Below are 14,407 nucleotides of genomic sequence, written 5' to 3'. Positions count from 1 at the left end.
GGTTAAGCGACTGCCTTCGGCTCAGGTCATGATCCTGGAGTCCCGAGATCAAGTCCCACATTGGACTCCCTGCTCGGCAGGGAGTCTGCTTCTCCCTCTGATCCTCCCCCCTCTCATGCTCTCTCTCTCTGTCTCATTCTCTCTCTCAAATAAAGAAATAAAATCTTAAAAAAAAAAAAAAAGAATGTTGAGTTTTGTCAAGTGCTTTTTCTGATCCGTTAAGATAGGGATGTGGTATTCGTCCTTCATTATGTTAATGTGGTGTATTACATTGATTTTCATATGTTGAACCATCCTTGCATTGCAGGTCTAGATCCCATTGGGCTATGGTATAATGGTCCCCTCTTACCCATGGTCTCACTTTCTGCAGTTTCAGTTGCCCATGGTCAACCTCAGTCCAGAAGCACAAGACCCTCCTTCTGACATACCACCAGAAGGTCAATAGTAGCCTAACGTTATGTCACAGTACCTACCTCATTTATCTCACTTCATCCTATCACGTAGGCATTTTATCCTGTCACATGATCACAAGAAGAAGGGTGAGTAGAATATAATGAGATATTTTGATAGAGACCATAGTCACATAACTTTTATTACAGTATATTGTTCTAATTGTTTTTAGTTTATTATTAATTATTGTTGTTAATCTCTTACTATGCCTAATTTATAAATTAAACTTTATCATAGATATGTACTTATAGGAAAAACTGTATAAATAGGGTTTGGTACTATCCACAGTTTCAAGCATCCACTGGGGGTCTTAGAACATATCCCCTGTGGATAAGGGGGACTCCTGTAATCCTTTTAATGTACTGTTGAATTCAGTTTGATAGTATTTTGTTGAGGATTTTTGCTTCAAGCTTCATCAGGGATATTGGTCTACAGTTTTTCTTGCTGTGTCTTTGCCTGGTTTTGGTATCATAGAATGAGATTGGAAGAATTACCCCCCCTCCCCTGTGCCCCCTTCAATTCTTTGAATGACTTTGAGGAGAATTGGTATTAATTCATCTTTAAATGTTTGGTAGGATTCTTCAGTGATGCCATCTGGCCCTGGGCTTTTCTCTGTTGGGAGATTTTTTTTTTTATTATTACTGTTTCAATTTCCTTCTAGTTATTGGTCTGTTAGAGTTTTTATTTCTTCATGATTCAGTCTTGGTAGGTTGTATGATTCTGGGAATTGATCCATTTCCTCTACGTTATCCATTTTGTTAGCATATAATTGCTCATAGTAGTCATAGAATTCTTTTTACTTCTGTGACATCAGTTGTAATATTCCCTCTTTCATTTCTAATTTTAGTTATTTGGGTCTCTTTTTTTCTTAGTCTAGCTGAGGATTTGTCAGTTTTGTTGATCTTTTTGAAAGAAATTTATAGTTTCATTTATTTTTTTCTATTTTTCTATTCTCTGTTTTATTTTTGCTCTAATCTTTATTAGGTCCTTACTTTTACTAACTTTTGTTTCAGTTCTTCTTTTTCCAGTTCCTTGGGGTAGAAAGCTAGGTTGTTGTTTTGAGATCTTTCTTCTTCTCAATGCACATCTTTACTGCTATAAACTTCCCTCCTAGTATTGTGTTCTCTGCATCCCACAAGTTTTAGTGTTTTGTTTTTATTTTCATTTGTTTGTAGATATTTTCTAAATTCCCTTGTGATTTCTTCTTTGACCCATTGATTGTTCAAGAGTGAGTCCTCTCATTTCAAGAGTAACATTTTATTTTATTTATCTTATTTTATTTTATTTTATTTTTTTGAGAGAGAGAGCGCACACAAGTGCACTTGGAGGGGGAGGGCAAGAATCTTAAGCAGGCTCCATGCCCAGTGCGGAACCCAACGTGGGGCTCCATCTCACAACCCCGAGATCATGACCCAAGCCGAAATGAAGAGTTAGATGCTTAACCAACTGAGCCACCCAGGCGCCCCTCAAGAGTGACTTTTTAAAGTAGCAAATTATTGTGGTGCCTGGCTGGCTCAGTCGGTAGAGCGTGCAACTCTTGATCTTGAGGTCATAAGTTTGAGCCCTACACTGGGTGTGGAGATTACTCAAATAAATAAATAAATAAATCTTTTTTAAAGAATAAATAAAGTAATAAATTATTAATGGAAAAATGAGATTCTTTCCCTTTATTCTTGGATAAAATGGAATTTTATCATTTATACCTCTTATATATTTGGAATTTAAATAAAATTTAAAAAATTTTCAGAGCAAAAAAAATGAAAGTAAAAATTGAAATGCAAATGTAATTTCTGGCTTTCAGTTCCTTTCATGAGAGCTTATGTCCAGCATTCTTGTTCTTTGATTTTGTAGAATTTTCTATGGTTGGTCCAAAGTAACTTTGATGTAGTGTGATAATGCCCTTCACTTTATAGACTATTTATGGCTTTCTTAGACCTCACAGGGTTAATTGGCATGATTGCTAGAGTTCCTGGCAAACTATAGTTTCAGTTCTAGTGTTTGAAACATGTATTTAGGGTAAGGTAAAGCTGGGGAATGAGGTTTCTGAAACTGACAACACCAGTGAGGCTGGGCTATGGAATCAGATGGACACTTTCCCCAGGGTGTGAAAAAGCGCAGGCATCCATGGGTACTTTGGGCCCCCTGTAAGTCAGTGATCATGGCAGAAATCATTCTTCAATAGTAATAAAAGCCTGCAAAGTACCAGGTTTTTAATATTGGTATCACTAATCCTCAAAATGACTTGCAAGGTAGATATTGGTATTTCTATTTTATGAGAAGACTGAAGCTCAGAGAAACGAGGTAACTTTCCCAGGTCCCACAGGCACAGAGCTGGGAAGGGGCTCAGACCCAGGTTCACGTGCATCCAGAGCTCACGCTCCTACCGCTGTGCTAGGCTGCTTCCCGCAAGACGTCCAGGTCAGCACTTACATCGGCTCATAAAAAGTGCTTGATATAATTCCTGTTTGGAAACGATCCCTCTTGTATGCCCCTGCTTTCTGCATGCTGCTGTCAGGAGCAGCGATGTTCCGAGATGCCCCCCTGGGTGCCGACAGGAGAGGCATCAGAGACTTCTGGCAGCAAGTCTGAGAGATAGGACTGGCAGCTACTTAGGGGCTGCAGGGGCTGGACTCCAAGGACGGAACCGGCCATGTGCTGTGAGCAGAGGCCTGGGTCCTCTGCTCCCTGTGTCAGCCCTATAGACGAGAGCTTGTGCTTAGTGACTGCTCTCAGCAAGATTATCTTAGGAGGAAAGGAAGGAAAGAAGGGAGGGAGGGAAGGAGGATGGTTGGTTATTTGTAGCCATCATATTGTGTGCATGTATACGTGTTAACATTTAAACAATAACCTTCCTTCCAGAAATATTCTAAGGCCTCTGTAGATGCTTCTTTTTAGTTTATAGAATAATCAGTTTGGTTCATCTGATAAATTGTTGTCGAGCAGCCAGCCAGAAATACGTGGTTTTCTGAGTGTCCAAGACTCTTGGATTTCAGGGTAGAACATAGTGATTCATTAATTTTGTTTCTCTGGCTTTCATGGGCGTCTATGGATGTGAGTTCACATCCACTCGGGCGTTGGAAGCCCAAACAGTAGCATCTAGTTATTCCTCTGTGGTCAAGTTCCTATAGATCTCTCATTAGGAGAAAATTCTGAAAAGAGCAAGAAGCACGCCAGGCATCCTGAATATTAGGAATAAAATAGCTTCCAGGACGTTTCAAATATGTTTACAATCATGCAGGAATTTTTCTATAATCAGAGTTCCAAATTAACCAAGTCGGGGCATCTGCAGAGTGTGGATGGGTATATGTTTGTTTTCTTTCCTCTGGGGTTTTTTCAGCCTAGTGCTTAAGAACAAAATCTCCTTTGGAAATTGTCCAGCACCCAGCAGTTGTGCTTTGTGTTGCCAATTAAGACTTCGATTGGGGGCTTGATTTGGAATCCTTGGGAAAAGCTTTGTTTCCATTAGTCAAAGGAAAAAAGGCAGAAAATCCGGGGAAGACATTGTAGGTCATACCTTGCTCAGTGGGGATGCTGAAGCTGACAATAGAATAACATTTCCACTGGCTCAAAACAGAGACAATCACTCATTCTTTCTGCTCCTAAGTAGAGTTTTACAATAGGGCAGAGCTGTGAGAAGAGAGATCAAAAGAACAAAACTGGTACAAAACAGAGCATTATTTTAAAAATGCTCTGTTCCAAGTGCAAAATAGGGTGGTAAACATCTATTGCTTCCAAATAAACAGCTGACAGTCCTTTGGAAAAATGGTTACACTTGTTAGAAAGACCCATTTGTAAATGCACCAGTCAGTGCTGGACATGCACACAATTTCAAAAGTAGAAAAGTGAAATCTGATTTTCTGGGGTTTTTTTATTATTATACTTCTGATATATTTCCTTATCACTCACATCCATTGAAACGTTTTGAGTCTGTTTCTGTAGCAAAATAGAGATAGAATCATTCTGCCATGGAACGGAGGAAGTTGAGTTGGCACCTATCCCTTTATCAGAAGTGATGCAGTCACCCCTCTGGGCTCAGGGAGTTGGCTTCGCATGGTAGAAGAGAAACTTCTTCTGAAGATCCGTCAGATTCTCTAAGATAACCAGCCTTCCTAGACAATGACTTGTTTTCTGCCACAAAGATACAGAGGAAGAGAGGGAGATAAGAGCATTTTATAATTACTGAAGTGAGTGATCTGTAAGAATTGTAACTTGCAGGGGCGCCCGGGTGGCTCAGTCGGTTAAGCATCTGCCTTCAGCTCAGGTCATGATCTCAGGGTCCTGGGATCGAGCCCTGTGTTGAGCTCCACATCAAGCCTTCCTGCTCAGCGAGGAGTCTGCTTCTCCCCCTCACTCTCCTTTTGTGCTCTCCCTCCCTCTCCCTCTCTCTCAAATAAATATAATCTTAAAAAAAAAAAAAAGGAATTGTAACTTGCAGGACAAATGCCAGATTGGTCCTGGTCCCATGTTGACTCACCAGTGCTCAGCCCAGCACCTAGTGTACAGTCACTGCCTCATAAGTATTTGTAGAGTGGATAATTGTTCTAATCAAGCATCATCACCCCGGCTGTCATAATAGACGACATCATCAGAAGATCCCTGGTGGTACACACAAGAGCTACCTGTCCGGTTTCTGGTTTTTTTTTTTTATTATTGTAAATGTTTGGGATCTTGCACAATTTTGGAACCAATCCTTGATTCCAAATCACATAATGAGAGAAAGACATAATTGTCGCTTGTTATGCTTAGAGTTACTCTCTAACCATAAGAAGAAGGCTTGCCACCAGTCACCCTTGCATAAACTTCTATGAAGTCTAAAATTTAGTTTAAGTTGGCAAAAGCCATCGAATGGGTATGGAATGAAATGTAAAGAACCACTGTATTTTCAGAACCTAGAAGGTTTTTTGGTTTGGGAGTAGAGACCAGAAGGGAAAAGAAGAAATGATGGTGTCCATGCATTTCTACACCAAAAATATTTTACTTGCTTTAAGCACTAAAAAATGTACTCCATTACTATACAGTCTCTCACAAGTCAGTTCGTCTACCACTTTCAAAATGAAGAGCAGTATTTTCCCCTTGCTGTCCAGAGGGAACATAACTTCTTTGATATTCCCTGCTGGTTATTGAAGGAGGCTTCTCACAGTGAGTATATTCCTTCTGGCTGCCCTTGCTGCTGTGAATATCTGTTCTTCCAGCTTTATTTGCTGTCCTTCACTTGGAGTCCTGGTAAATCCTCTTTAATTCATAAGAGCTCTTGGCTCTCAAAAGGAAATATCTTGTTTTTTCTATGTATACAACAATAGTGGATTTTTTTTTAAAGCTTCACATTTTAATGCAAATGGGCAGATGACAAATATCTGGGAATAGCTGTGATGAATTATATCCAAGTCTGTATATGCAGACGGAAGTGTTTTCCATTTTGATGTGTGGTGTGTGTTCTGTTATTTATTGAAACTTACCAAAATGTTTTTCCCACGCTTTTGTTGTTGCTCTCGGTTTCTTCCGCTTTGTCTCCGTGACTCTCACGCGTAGATCAAACAGGTCTGTGAGTCTCCTGAAGGCATGCAAACCGAGTAGATGGACTCACAGGTGAGGGGTCCTTAGACTTATTTCACAGCTCGGGAGTGTGAGGTCCCGTGAACACTGCAGCATAGTGATCTTCAGTGTCTCCTGTTGGTCCAACCTCAAATCCTGTAACCATGTTAATTATTGACGTTTGTTGGCCTTTGAGATGTTCAGCAGGCCCTCAACCCCGTGCATGTGGGTGTTCTTATGAGCCGTACACAGTCCTGAGTAGGAACCCCAGCAGAGAGAATGAGGAGCAGAGTAATCCCAGACGAACTGCTGCATCCCTGAATGTGTGTCCTCGTCTCTATCAGGGGGATCACGCTGCCTTTGCAGGGGACTAGATTAAATCATTTACACCAGTTGTGAAGTTCTTAGCATATGTGGCCCATCACTGCCACCTGCTAGTTCCATGTTTCCATCACCGGTGGACCCTGGTAGCTCTTCTAGCCGCCAAGCTCAGTCTTATTAGAAAATCGGTTAGGGGCGCCTGGGTGGCTCAGTCGGTTAAGCGACTGCCTTCGGCTCAGGTCATGATCCTGGAGTCCCGGGATCGAGTCCTGCATCGGGCTCCCTGCTCGGCAGGGAGTCTGCTTCTCCCTCTGACCCTCCCCCTCTCATGCTCTCTGTCTCCCATTCTCTCTCTCAGATAAATAAATAAAACCTTAAAAAAAAAAAAAAGAAAATCGGTTAATGTTTGCTGTAATTGATGAATGGTCATGACTTTTCCAGATCTGTAAGAGTGTTTTATACCAGTCTTTAAGTTGCCATGAACTTGCCATGAACTCCCCTAGGGACACCACGCGGGTGACGCTCTGGGCCGGTGGTTGCTGCTACTCTCCCAGGGAGCCACCAGGGGCCAGGCGGCATGCCTCCGAGCCCTGTGCTAAATGCTTGGCAGAGAAAGATCCCGTGAAATTAAATCAGCTCGGTGTTTCTCGTCTCTGGAAGAAATTGAAGTTTAAGCAGAAAGGTTTCTGTAAATTTAGACCTCAGTCCCAAATTTCAGAAATGCAGTGCTCTCCTAAGATCTGTAATTTCCTTGTCCCCAAATTGAGTGTTCTAAAAACGCACGTTTTGACCTTAAGGCATGCCTGTTCAGATCCCAGTTGTAAGATTCTGGTGCTGTAAATCCAAAGCTTCCTCAGTTAGCCAAAAAGCCTGTGCAGAAAGCATATTCATGTCATCACGATTATGGTCACGTTATTTATATTTGCTCACCCAGAGAGCGAGATGGTTTTCCAAAAGCTGATACACCATGCAGGTTTTAAAAACATGCTAAGAGATTCTTTGCTGAGTGATGGGAGGTTCCAAAGGGAAAGGGACTGAAGCCGGCCTGAAGGAAGGGGGCGAGGACAGAGGAGGAAGAGTGGGTGGGGGGCTACTGAAAAGCCCCAGTGCGCAGCTGTGCTGTGTCATTAGGAGAAAGGGGGGGCTCGGACCTTCCCCCCGGGAGTGTAGCCTTGGTCTCAAGTCCCTTGTCTCGCGCGTCCCCCGGCTGAAATGTGGTCTGGCCTGCCAGCCTCCCTGGGCCCGTGCTCTCGGCAGCCACCTGGCACTTCTGTCTTGTCCCCATCTCCACCTGTAGCCCCAGCGCCGCCTGCACCCCACTTCCTCCCTCCTTCAGCCCCTCTCTCCTGGCTTCCTCCTCCCCGCCTCTCTGGCCTTCTCTGCGGCCTGGCTCGCATGCCCACCCCGGACAGGCCTTCCACCCAGAGCCCCAGCCTGGGACTGTCACTGCCAGCCAGTCCTCTCCTCCTTTCTTCAGAGCAGGTGCTACGTTAGAGCACCTCGTGTCTCTTCCTGTGACAGGCTCACAGCATGATAGTCCCGTTCATCGACTCACTTATTTCAGTCTTTTTCACTGAATAAGTATCAAGCTTCTTTACCGGGCTCCCGAAGTATGTAAGAATGATCCATTAGATAGGGTCCCAAGGAATGTGTGGCCTAGTGGTGAGGAAACGAACGTCACAGGGATGCCTGGGATGCCCATAGGTGTTCCAAGAGCGGCCCGTTCCACCTGCAGCCCGGGTCCTGGCTGAGACACCCCGCATGCCGCGCGGGCCTTCCTTTTCCCTAGAACATCTCTTCCTGACCGAGTAATGACAACACATTCAAGCCATTCATTTCATCTCTCCCAGAAGTTCACAGTCTTCAGGAAGTCTCCCCAGACATCGCCCCCAGACCCCCCACCAGGCTAGCTCCCCCTGCTTACACTTTCATGGGCGCTACCTCCAAACTAAGGCATCACACATGGGGTGGAGTGTTTCCGTCATTACCAGGGACATCCTATTTGCATTTGTCCCACGTGTGCCTGTAGACCAGCGCTCCTCCGTATCTGCGCTGTTGACTTCGGGGGCTGGATTGCTCTTTGTTGTGGGGTTGTCCTGGGAGTTGCAGGATGTTTCGCAGCATCCCTGGCCTCTCTACCTACTGGATGCCATTAGCAGCCCTCTCCCCCTAGCTGTGACCATCAAAAGTGTCTCTAGACATTGCCAAATGTCCTCTGGGGGTGTCACCCCTGGTTGAGCACCCCTGGTTTAGACCGAAGCCTCCTCCGGGGCAGGCGACTTCCCGCGAAGCCGCTGGAGTGCTCTCGGAGAGGGCTGTTGGGATCTTCCCTTTCATTTCTGCCATGACATTGAACTGTGTACCAGTTGCCCCAGTTCCAAAGGCAGCGAGCAGAGGCATTGATCCCAAGTGACATTCTGCAATTAGGAATACGTACAGACATACTCACACACACGTAGAGACAGACATTCTGTAGTTACGAGCCAAGCTCTTAAATATCCACGTGGAAGTAGGATGTTCTATGTAATATATTTTTATACTCGGCAATAAAATAAAATCACCCTATTAAGAGTTTCATCAACCTTTACCTCTCGCTGCAGTACCATCAAGAGGACCAGCTCCTCCGAGCGAGTATCTCCTGGTGGCCGAAGGGAAAGCTATGGGGATTCCAAAGGAAACCGAAACCGCACGGGATCCACAAGTAGTTCTTCCAGTGGCAAGAAGAACAGTGAGAGGTAAGGGGCATCTTCTCTGCTGGTCCTGCTGTCCGGATGTTTTGTTACCTCTTTTCCCCAGAGATCCCATGATACGCACACAGCTCTGAGCTCTCTCCAGCGGATAGACCTTCTCCTGGGAGTGTTGTGGGCACTCATCCAATGGCCGTTGGAGGCGGCCGCTCATCCTAGTTCCCACCAATCATTGTCCAGGTAAAAGGTGAGAACTTGAAATCCCAGCACCCCGATGCAGACAGAAATAGTTCCTGAGAATTTGCTTAGCACCAAATCCATGGAATGGGGAAAGCCATTCTGAATTTCCGTATGGAGCACTTTATACTTCTAGTACGTTCTGCTGCCATTTTGAAATAAATTTCAGTGGGTTCTTTAACTTTGTCAACAGTACTTTTCAAGGTTGACTGGGTGAAAAGTTGAAGTTTTATCACTTGTCGGAAACCATTTTTAATACTGAGCTGACACCAGAAATAGGACCATTTCTTTCTGGTTTCATGAAATACGCTTCTAATTTTGAATTTTCCCTTTGATGTTAACTTCTAATGGATTATGATAAATACCTACACAAGTAATAGTAACCTTTTATTAGGGAAAGCTAATCATTGGTGTTTTAATGGCCTGTTTCCCATTTACGAATGTGTGGGGCATAGGAGACTGGTTTCTCTGGGCAGATACCTGATGCTGTACTTTATTCTCTCTTTTTAAACATTGTGCTTTAATTTTACTCTCTCTCTATTGAGCAAGGCTGAGGAAGGAATTGCAGCTTCACAGGCTAAACATGGCTTTTTTCCCCCCAAATGTTTATGTAAGGAGACTTAGTCATAAAGCAATCGGCTCCAACCCACAGGCTGTAAAAATTCCAGGTTTGTAAATCCACTCTGATTCAGTCCTGTAAGGACGCTTAAATTCTTTTTCACTTTTATTCCTAAAAGATACCGTTTGTAGAAAAGATGCAGGCACTTCCCCCGCTATAGCAGGTTAGGGCCACCCACCGTCGAATAACAGCCTCAGAGACCACTGACACGGTCTTCTGTCTTCTAATTTAGACTGTTAGTACTTCTTATCAGAAGATTATGCTAATTGGACGATAATACCTTAGAAATAAGGCCACGTGGCTTACATTGGCAGTAGAGTGTAAATGGGTCATGCTGCGGGGCCTTCGGGCTTCTCTGAATTTAGGGTAAGCTTGGAAGTTGGCCTGAAATGTCTAAATCTTGGCAGTTCTTAAAAACTTGGCTCCTTCTGTGCACATCTGATTTTTATTAAGAATTTCCGAAAAAGAATCTGCATTGTGCAAACTCCAGATCTGTTTTATCTTTCAAATGCTATGGCGTTGATAAATGCACTGGGTAAAGATTTCCATAAAAGATATTTGCAAAAGATTTTGTTTGGTTTGGTTTTGTGTTTAATGCCACGGTAGGAAATTTTGATTTGGAAATGAAGGATGGGGAAAATCTACTCATTTTCTAAAAATAACTCAAGCAACTAAACATGTCCATTTAAAAATGAATCCTTTGTTTTGTTCGGACCCAGGAAAAGTTGAGGTCTGTGTACCATTGAACAGGTTGAGTTGCATACACCTGAGAAAGAAAGTTCTTGCCTTTTTTTTTTTTTTAAGATTTTATTTATTTATTTGACAGAGATAGAGATAGCGAGAGCAGGAACACAAGCAGCGGGAGTGGGAGAGGGAGGAGCAAGCTTCCCGCAGAGGAGGGAGCCCGATGCGGGGCTCGATCCCAGGACCCTGGGATCATGACCCGAGCCGAAGGCAGACGCTTAATGACTGAGCCACCCAGGCACCCCGAAAGTTCTTGCCTTCTTGTAGGTAATTGCTGGTACTGGCAGATACCTTCAGGGGCCCTGGGAATAATAGCCCAGTAACTGAGACAGGAAGAAGCAGCCCCAAGAAGCAATAGCAGTGAAGGTCAAGCTGGTGATTCAGCCTCTCCCTGACTCTTTCCTTCCTTCTTCCTCTCCCTTCACCCATGAGCAGCCCCCCTCCTGAGCTCTGTTGATCTGGCTCCAAAGCAAAGCTGGAGTCCCAAGACCAATGCCCAGTGGCCCGGACTTAAAGCACGCAGAGAAAGGTGTAGGGAGGTGGCCTGAAACAACCCTCTTGAAACACCATGGTCTTTAGTAATCTAAGATGGTGTGATCTCTTCCTTATCATCCGATGTCTGTCATTCCATGTCTGTCATTCCAGGATGCTGTCCTACATTTTCAGAGCTTGTCTTGTTCGGTTACTGGGGGCAGCAAGACCAAATGGAATGTGCGCAGGCTCTGGAGTAAAAGAAAGGTCTGGGTTTGTAAACCAGGAAATTCTCCGAGCCTCAGCTTTTGCCTCGGTGCATGAGGGGTCGCATACCCAATCGCCTCAAATCTTATCATCGAACTGACTGGGAGGAGAACCCCCAGCCCAAGGCTTGGCACCTGGTCCTGGGCATCACGGTGGTGGCAGGTGTGAGAGAATGAGACCTGAGCAGAGCACAGGACAATAAGTGACGAGGCTTTCCCAAACCGGGAGCTTTCTTTCCCTCACTTGTAAGATAAGGGAGTTACATGGTGGTGGAAGCGATTAGTCTTGTTTCTGGTCTGACACACATTCACTGATGTTCACGTGCGTGACACAGTCCCAGGAGTGCAACCTGAGTTCTGGCAAGATCTAGAAGCACTCGGCAGGGAAAGGAAGGGTGACACGTCCGCACGGTTGTCCGCATCACACCAGAGTGAGCGGGGCTGCAAGCGAGCTGGCCAGGATGCAAGGGGGGGCGAGAGCACAGGGGTGATTCTGGATGGGTCCCGCTTTGTGCAGGAGGCACATTGTGCACCCACCCTGGGGCTGTACCTTGGGAGAAGCAGACTCTTGGCCCCAGAGCTCACGTTACCACACACCATATGCAGAGCTGTCTTCGGTACATGTGGAACTCTTACGAAGATTGGAAAAAGCCTCCTCTCACTCCAGAAAAACAATCCCACGTCAGCACATATAGTTCTCAATAATAATTACAGCAAATATAAACGACTCCATATACATTGTCCAAATCTTCATGTCGAACATAAAATAAGAGTGCTTTTGAGGTCCTCAACATTCACATTTTCCAAGATAGACTAATTTACTTAGAAATAATGGTATGTTTTGCTTTCATAGAAACCATATTCTTTTATGAGTTTCAATGTTCCTGCACCTACATCTCATTTTCTCTGGAAATGGCTACTGGATTTGATGGTCGTTTTTGTGACATTGTAGATTTTTGTCTTAGAGTGCTTAACACCTTAAAATACTCTGCTTGTAACAACAGCACTTAATCTTTACACTGACAAAACTTCTGTAAAAACAAAAGCAATGTATGGCCATGTAATATTTACTCTATGTATTATTGATGATAAATATTAACAGTTATATAGTGATTTGTGTCATAATGAAGTACTTATTAAATTTAATTAGGAAATCAACAGTAACATTCTGATGAACGACCTGTGTTATCTAATGTAGCCGCTGTACTAACCCAATAGGGATTTTTTTTTAATTAAAAAAAGTGTTCTTTATCACACAGAAAAACAGCTACTACTTAGAATGCAGTTTAATGTTAGATGTTGCTAGAATGATTAAGTGTTTCAATTAGAAAACTGGTCCCCCCTTTGTAATTCTGACTGGAGTGACATGTATCAGCTTTGTAAACTAGACACTTTGTTTCCATCAAAAAGTTGTAATGGGCTCATTTTGTTAGAACAAGAAATGTTTCAGCTGGAAACCTTGTAGGAACACTTACTTAAAAAAAAACAACAACAACACATTTAAACTCCCCACCTTTAGAGTCAACAAAAGTGAAAAAACACTTCAAAATAACTTCAAGATGTGAAAATGTCCCCGTTAGAGGCTCTTTTGTGTTGAACCACCTCAACTCCCATACCAACCGTTTTATCCAGACTATAAGGTCCAGAAGCCTGAGCTGGAGACTCTGAGCTCCATCCTTCCTAAAGCTCTAGTGTTCGATGAAATAGTCTTTTCAATGACACCTTGAGGTCCTCAGGGTTCAAATTTGTTCTTTTATTTCAGCATCACTGAGAGTGTAATCTGAATCTTAATCCTCAGCCTGTGTGCAAGGCCCCTCATCTGCTGGCTCCCCATCCTCTCTTGGGCCCTGATATTCACGCCTCTCTAACACCAGCTCTCACTTGTCCCCAGCAAGAATTTTTTCTTTGAGATAATTGATTTATTACACAAGTAACATGTGTGCCCCAATGATCAAACCCAGTCTTAATTAAAGAAATGCGAATCTAAGTAAGAAGATAGTATATTTAGAAAAACCTTTATTGTATAGGGGCACCTGGGTGGCTCAGTCAGTTAAGCATCTTACTCTTGATTTCGGTTCAGGTCATGATCTCATGGGTCACGAGATCAAGCCCTGCATCGGGCTCTGGCGCTGAGTGCAGAGTCTGCTTGTCCCTGTCCCTCTCCCTTTGGACCTCCCCCCCCACTCTCTCTCTCTCTCTCAAATAAATAAATAAATAAAATCTTCAAAAAAAAAAAAAGAAAAATCTTTATTGTATTATAAAACACAGATACAAAAAAAAAAGGAAAAAAAACCCCACACAAACAAATATATAGCTTAATGAATTACACCTTCTAGCACTTAGCAAGTGGAGGGTTTTTGCCTTCTAACCTGAGTGACGTGTCTATGTCTGGAGATTTGGTGGGGGTCAATGGTTGGGTACATTTGGAGGAACTCCAGCAGATCCTTCAGGACCCAGCTCGGGATGCCCCCTTCTCTGGGAAGCCTGCCCTGGCTCTTTGGTCTGAGTCAGTTGCCTTTCTGATTGCTCTGTACCTGCTCATTCCCTTTATATGGAACTCCCTCCCCATGCCCACGCATGCCCCTTGCCCTCCCTGTAGCTTTGGGAAGGCAGAAGCTGTCCCTTATTATTCTTTGTATCACTAGCACCTCATACAGGGCCTGCCACATAGTAACTGCTCAATAAATATTTGTGGCATGAAAGAAAGAATATATATTTAACTTAAAAAACAAAAACCAAAAACCGTAGTCATTTAAGAACTGTGTCAACAGCACCACCTATTGGTAAATAGGTTTGACAGTACACTTCAGATTCTGAAACCTTTTGCACCGGAAATGAGGTGGCTTAAGTTAAGCATCTTCCCTTTACAGAAAGGGTGGTTTCACTCTCCAAGCCATGGAGTCATTTATCTTTTAATAAGTGTCAAAGTAATAAGTGCTAATATTCTGTATGCTGTTATAGTTAGGAGGCTGGTAGGCAGAGCGCCTGCAAATAGGTGTAGGTTCTTATCAGTGAAATTCGGAGGAAGAGGGAAGTGACATTAAGTAATCACCATGTCCTAGGCGCTCTGTGACACACTT

At 43.6% G+C, this 14,407-nt stretch overlaps 1 protein-coding gene across 3 annotated transcripts in view; it reads left to right on the top strand.

Moving 5' to 3' along the window:
• Positions 1–14,407, top strand: part of EML1 (EMAP like 1) — a 180,781-nt gene that overhangs the window by 122,605 nt on the left and 43,769 nt on the right. For all 3 annotated transcript variants that reach the window (XM_034993199.1, XM_034993198.1, XM_034993200.1), the window contains exon 4: positions 8,904–9,038. In XM_034993199.1, the coding sequence (XP_034849090.1) occupies positions 8,904–9,038 (135 nt within the window). The remainder of the gene's footprint in view (positions 1–8,903; positions 9,039–14,407) is intronic.

The sequence above is a fragment of the Mirounga leonina genome, unplaced genomic scaffold (assembly GCF_011800145.1).
Source record: "Mirounga leonina isolate KUSES-001 unplaced genomic scaffold, KU_Mleo_1.0 Mir_82, whole genome shotgun sequence".
NCBI classification, from domain to species: Eukaryota; Metazoa; Chordata; class Mammalia; order Carnivora; family Phocidae; genus Mirounga; species Mirounga leonina.
Note: the sequence above shows the minus strand (reverse complement) of the source record. Positions and strands in the feature narration are given on the sequence as shown.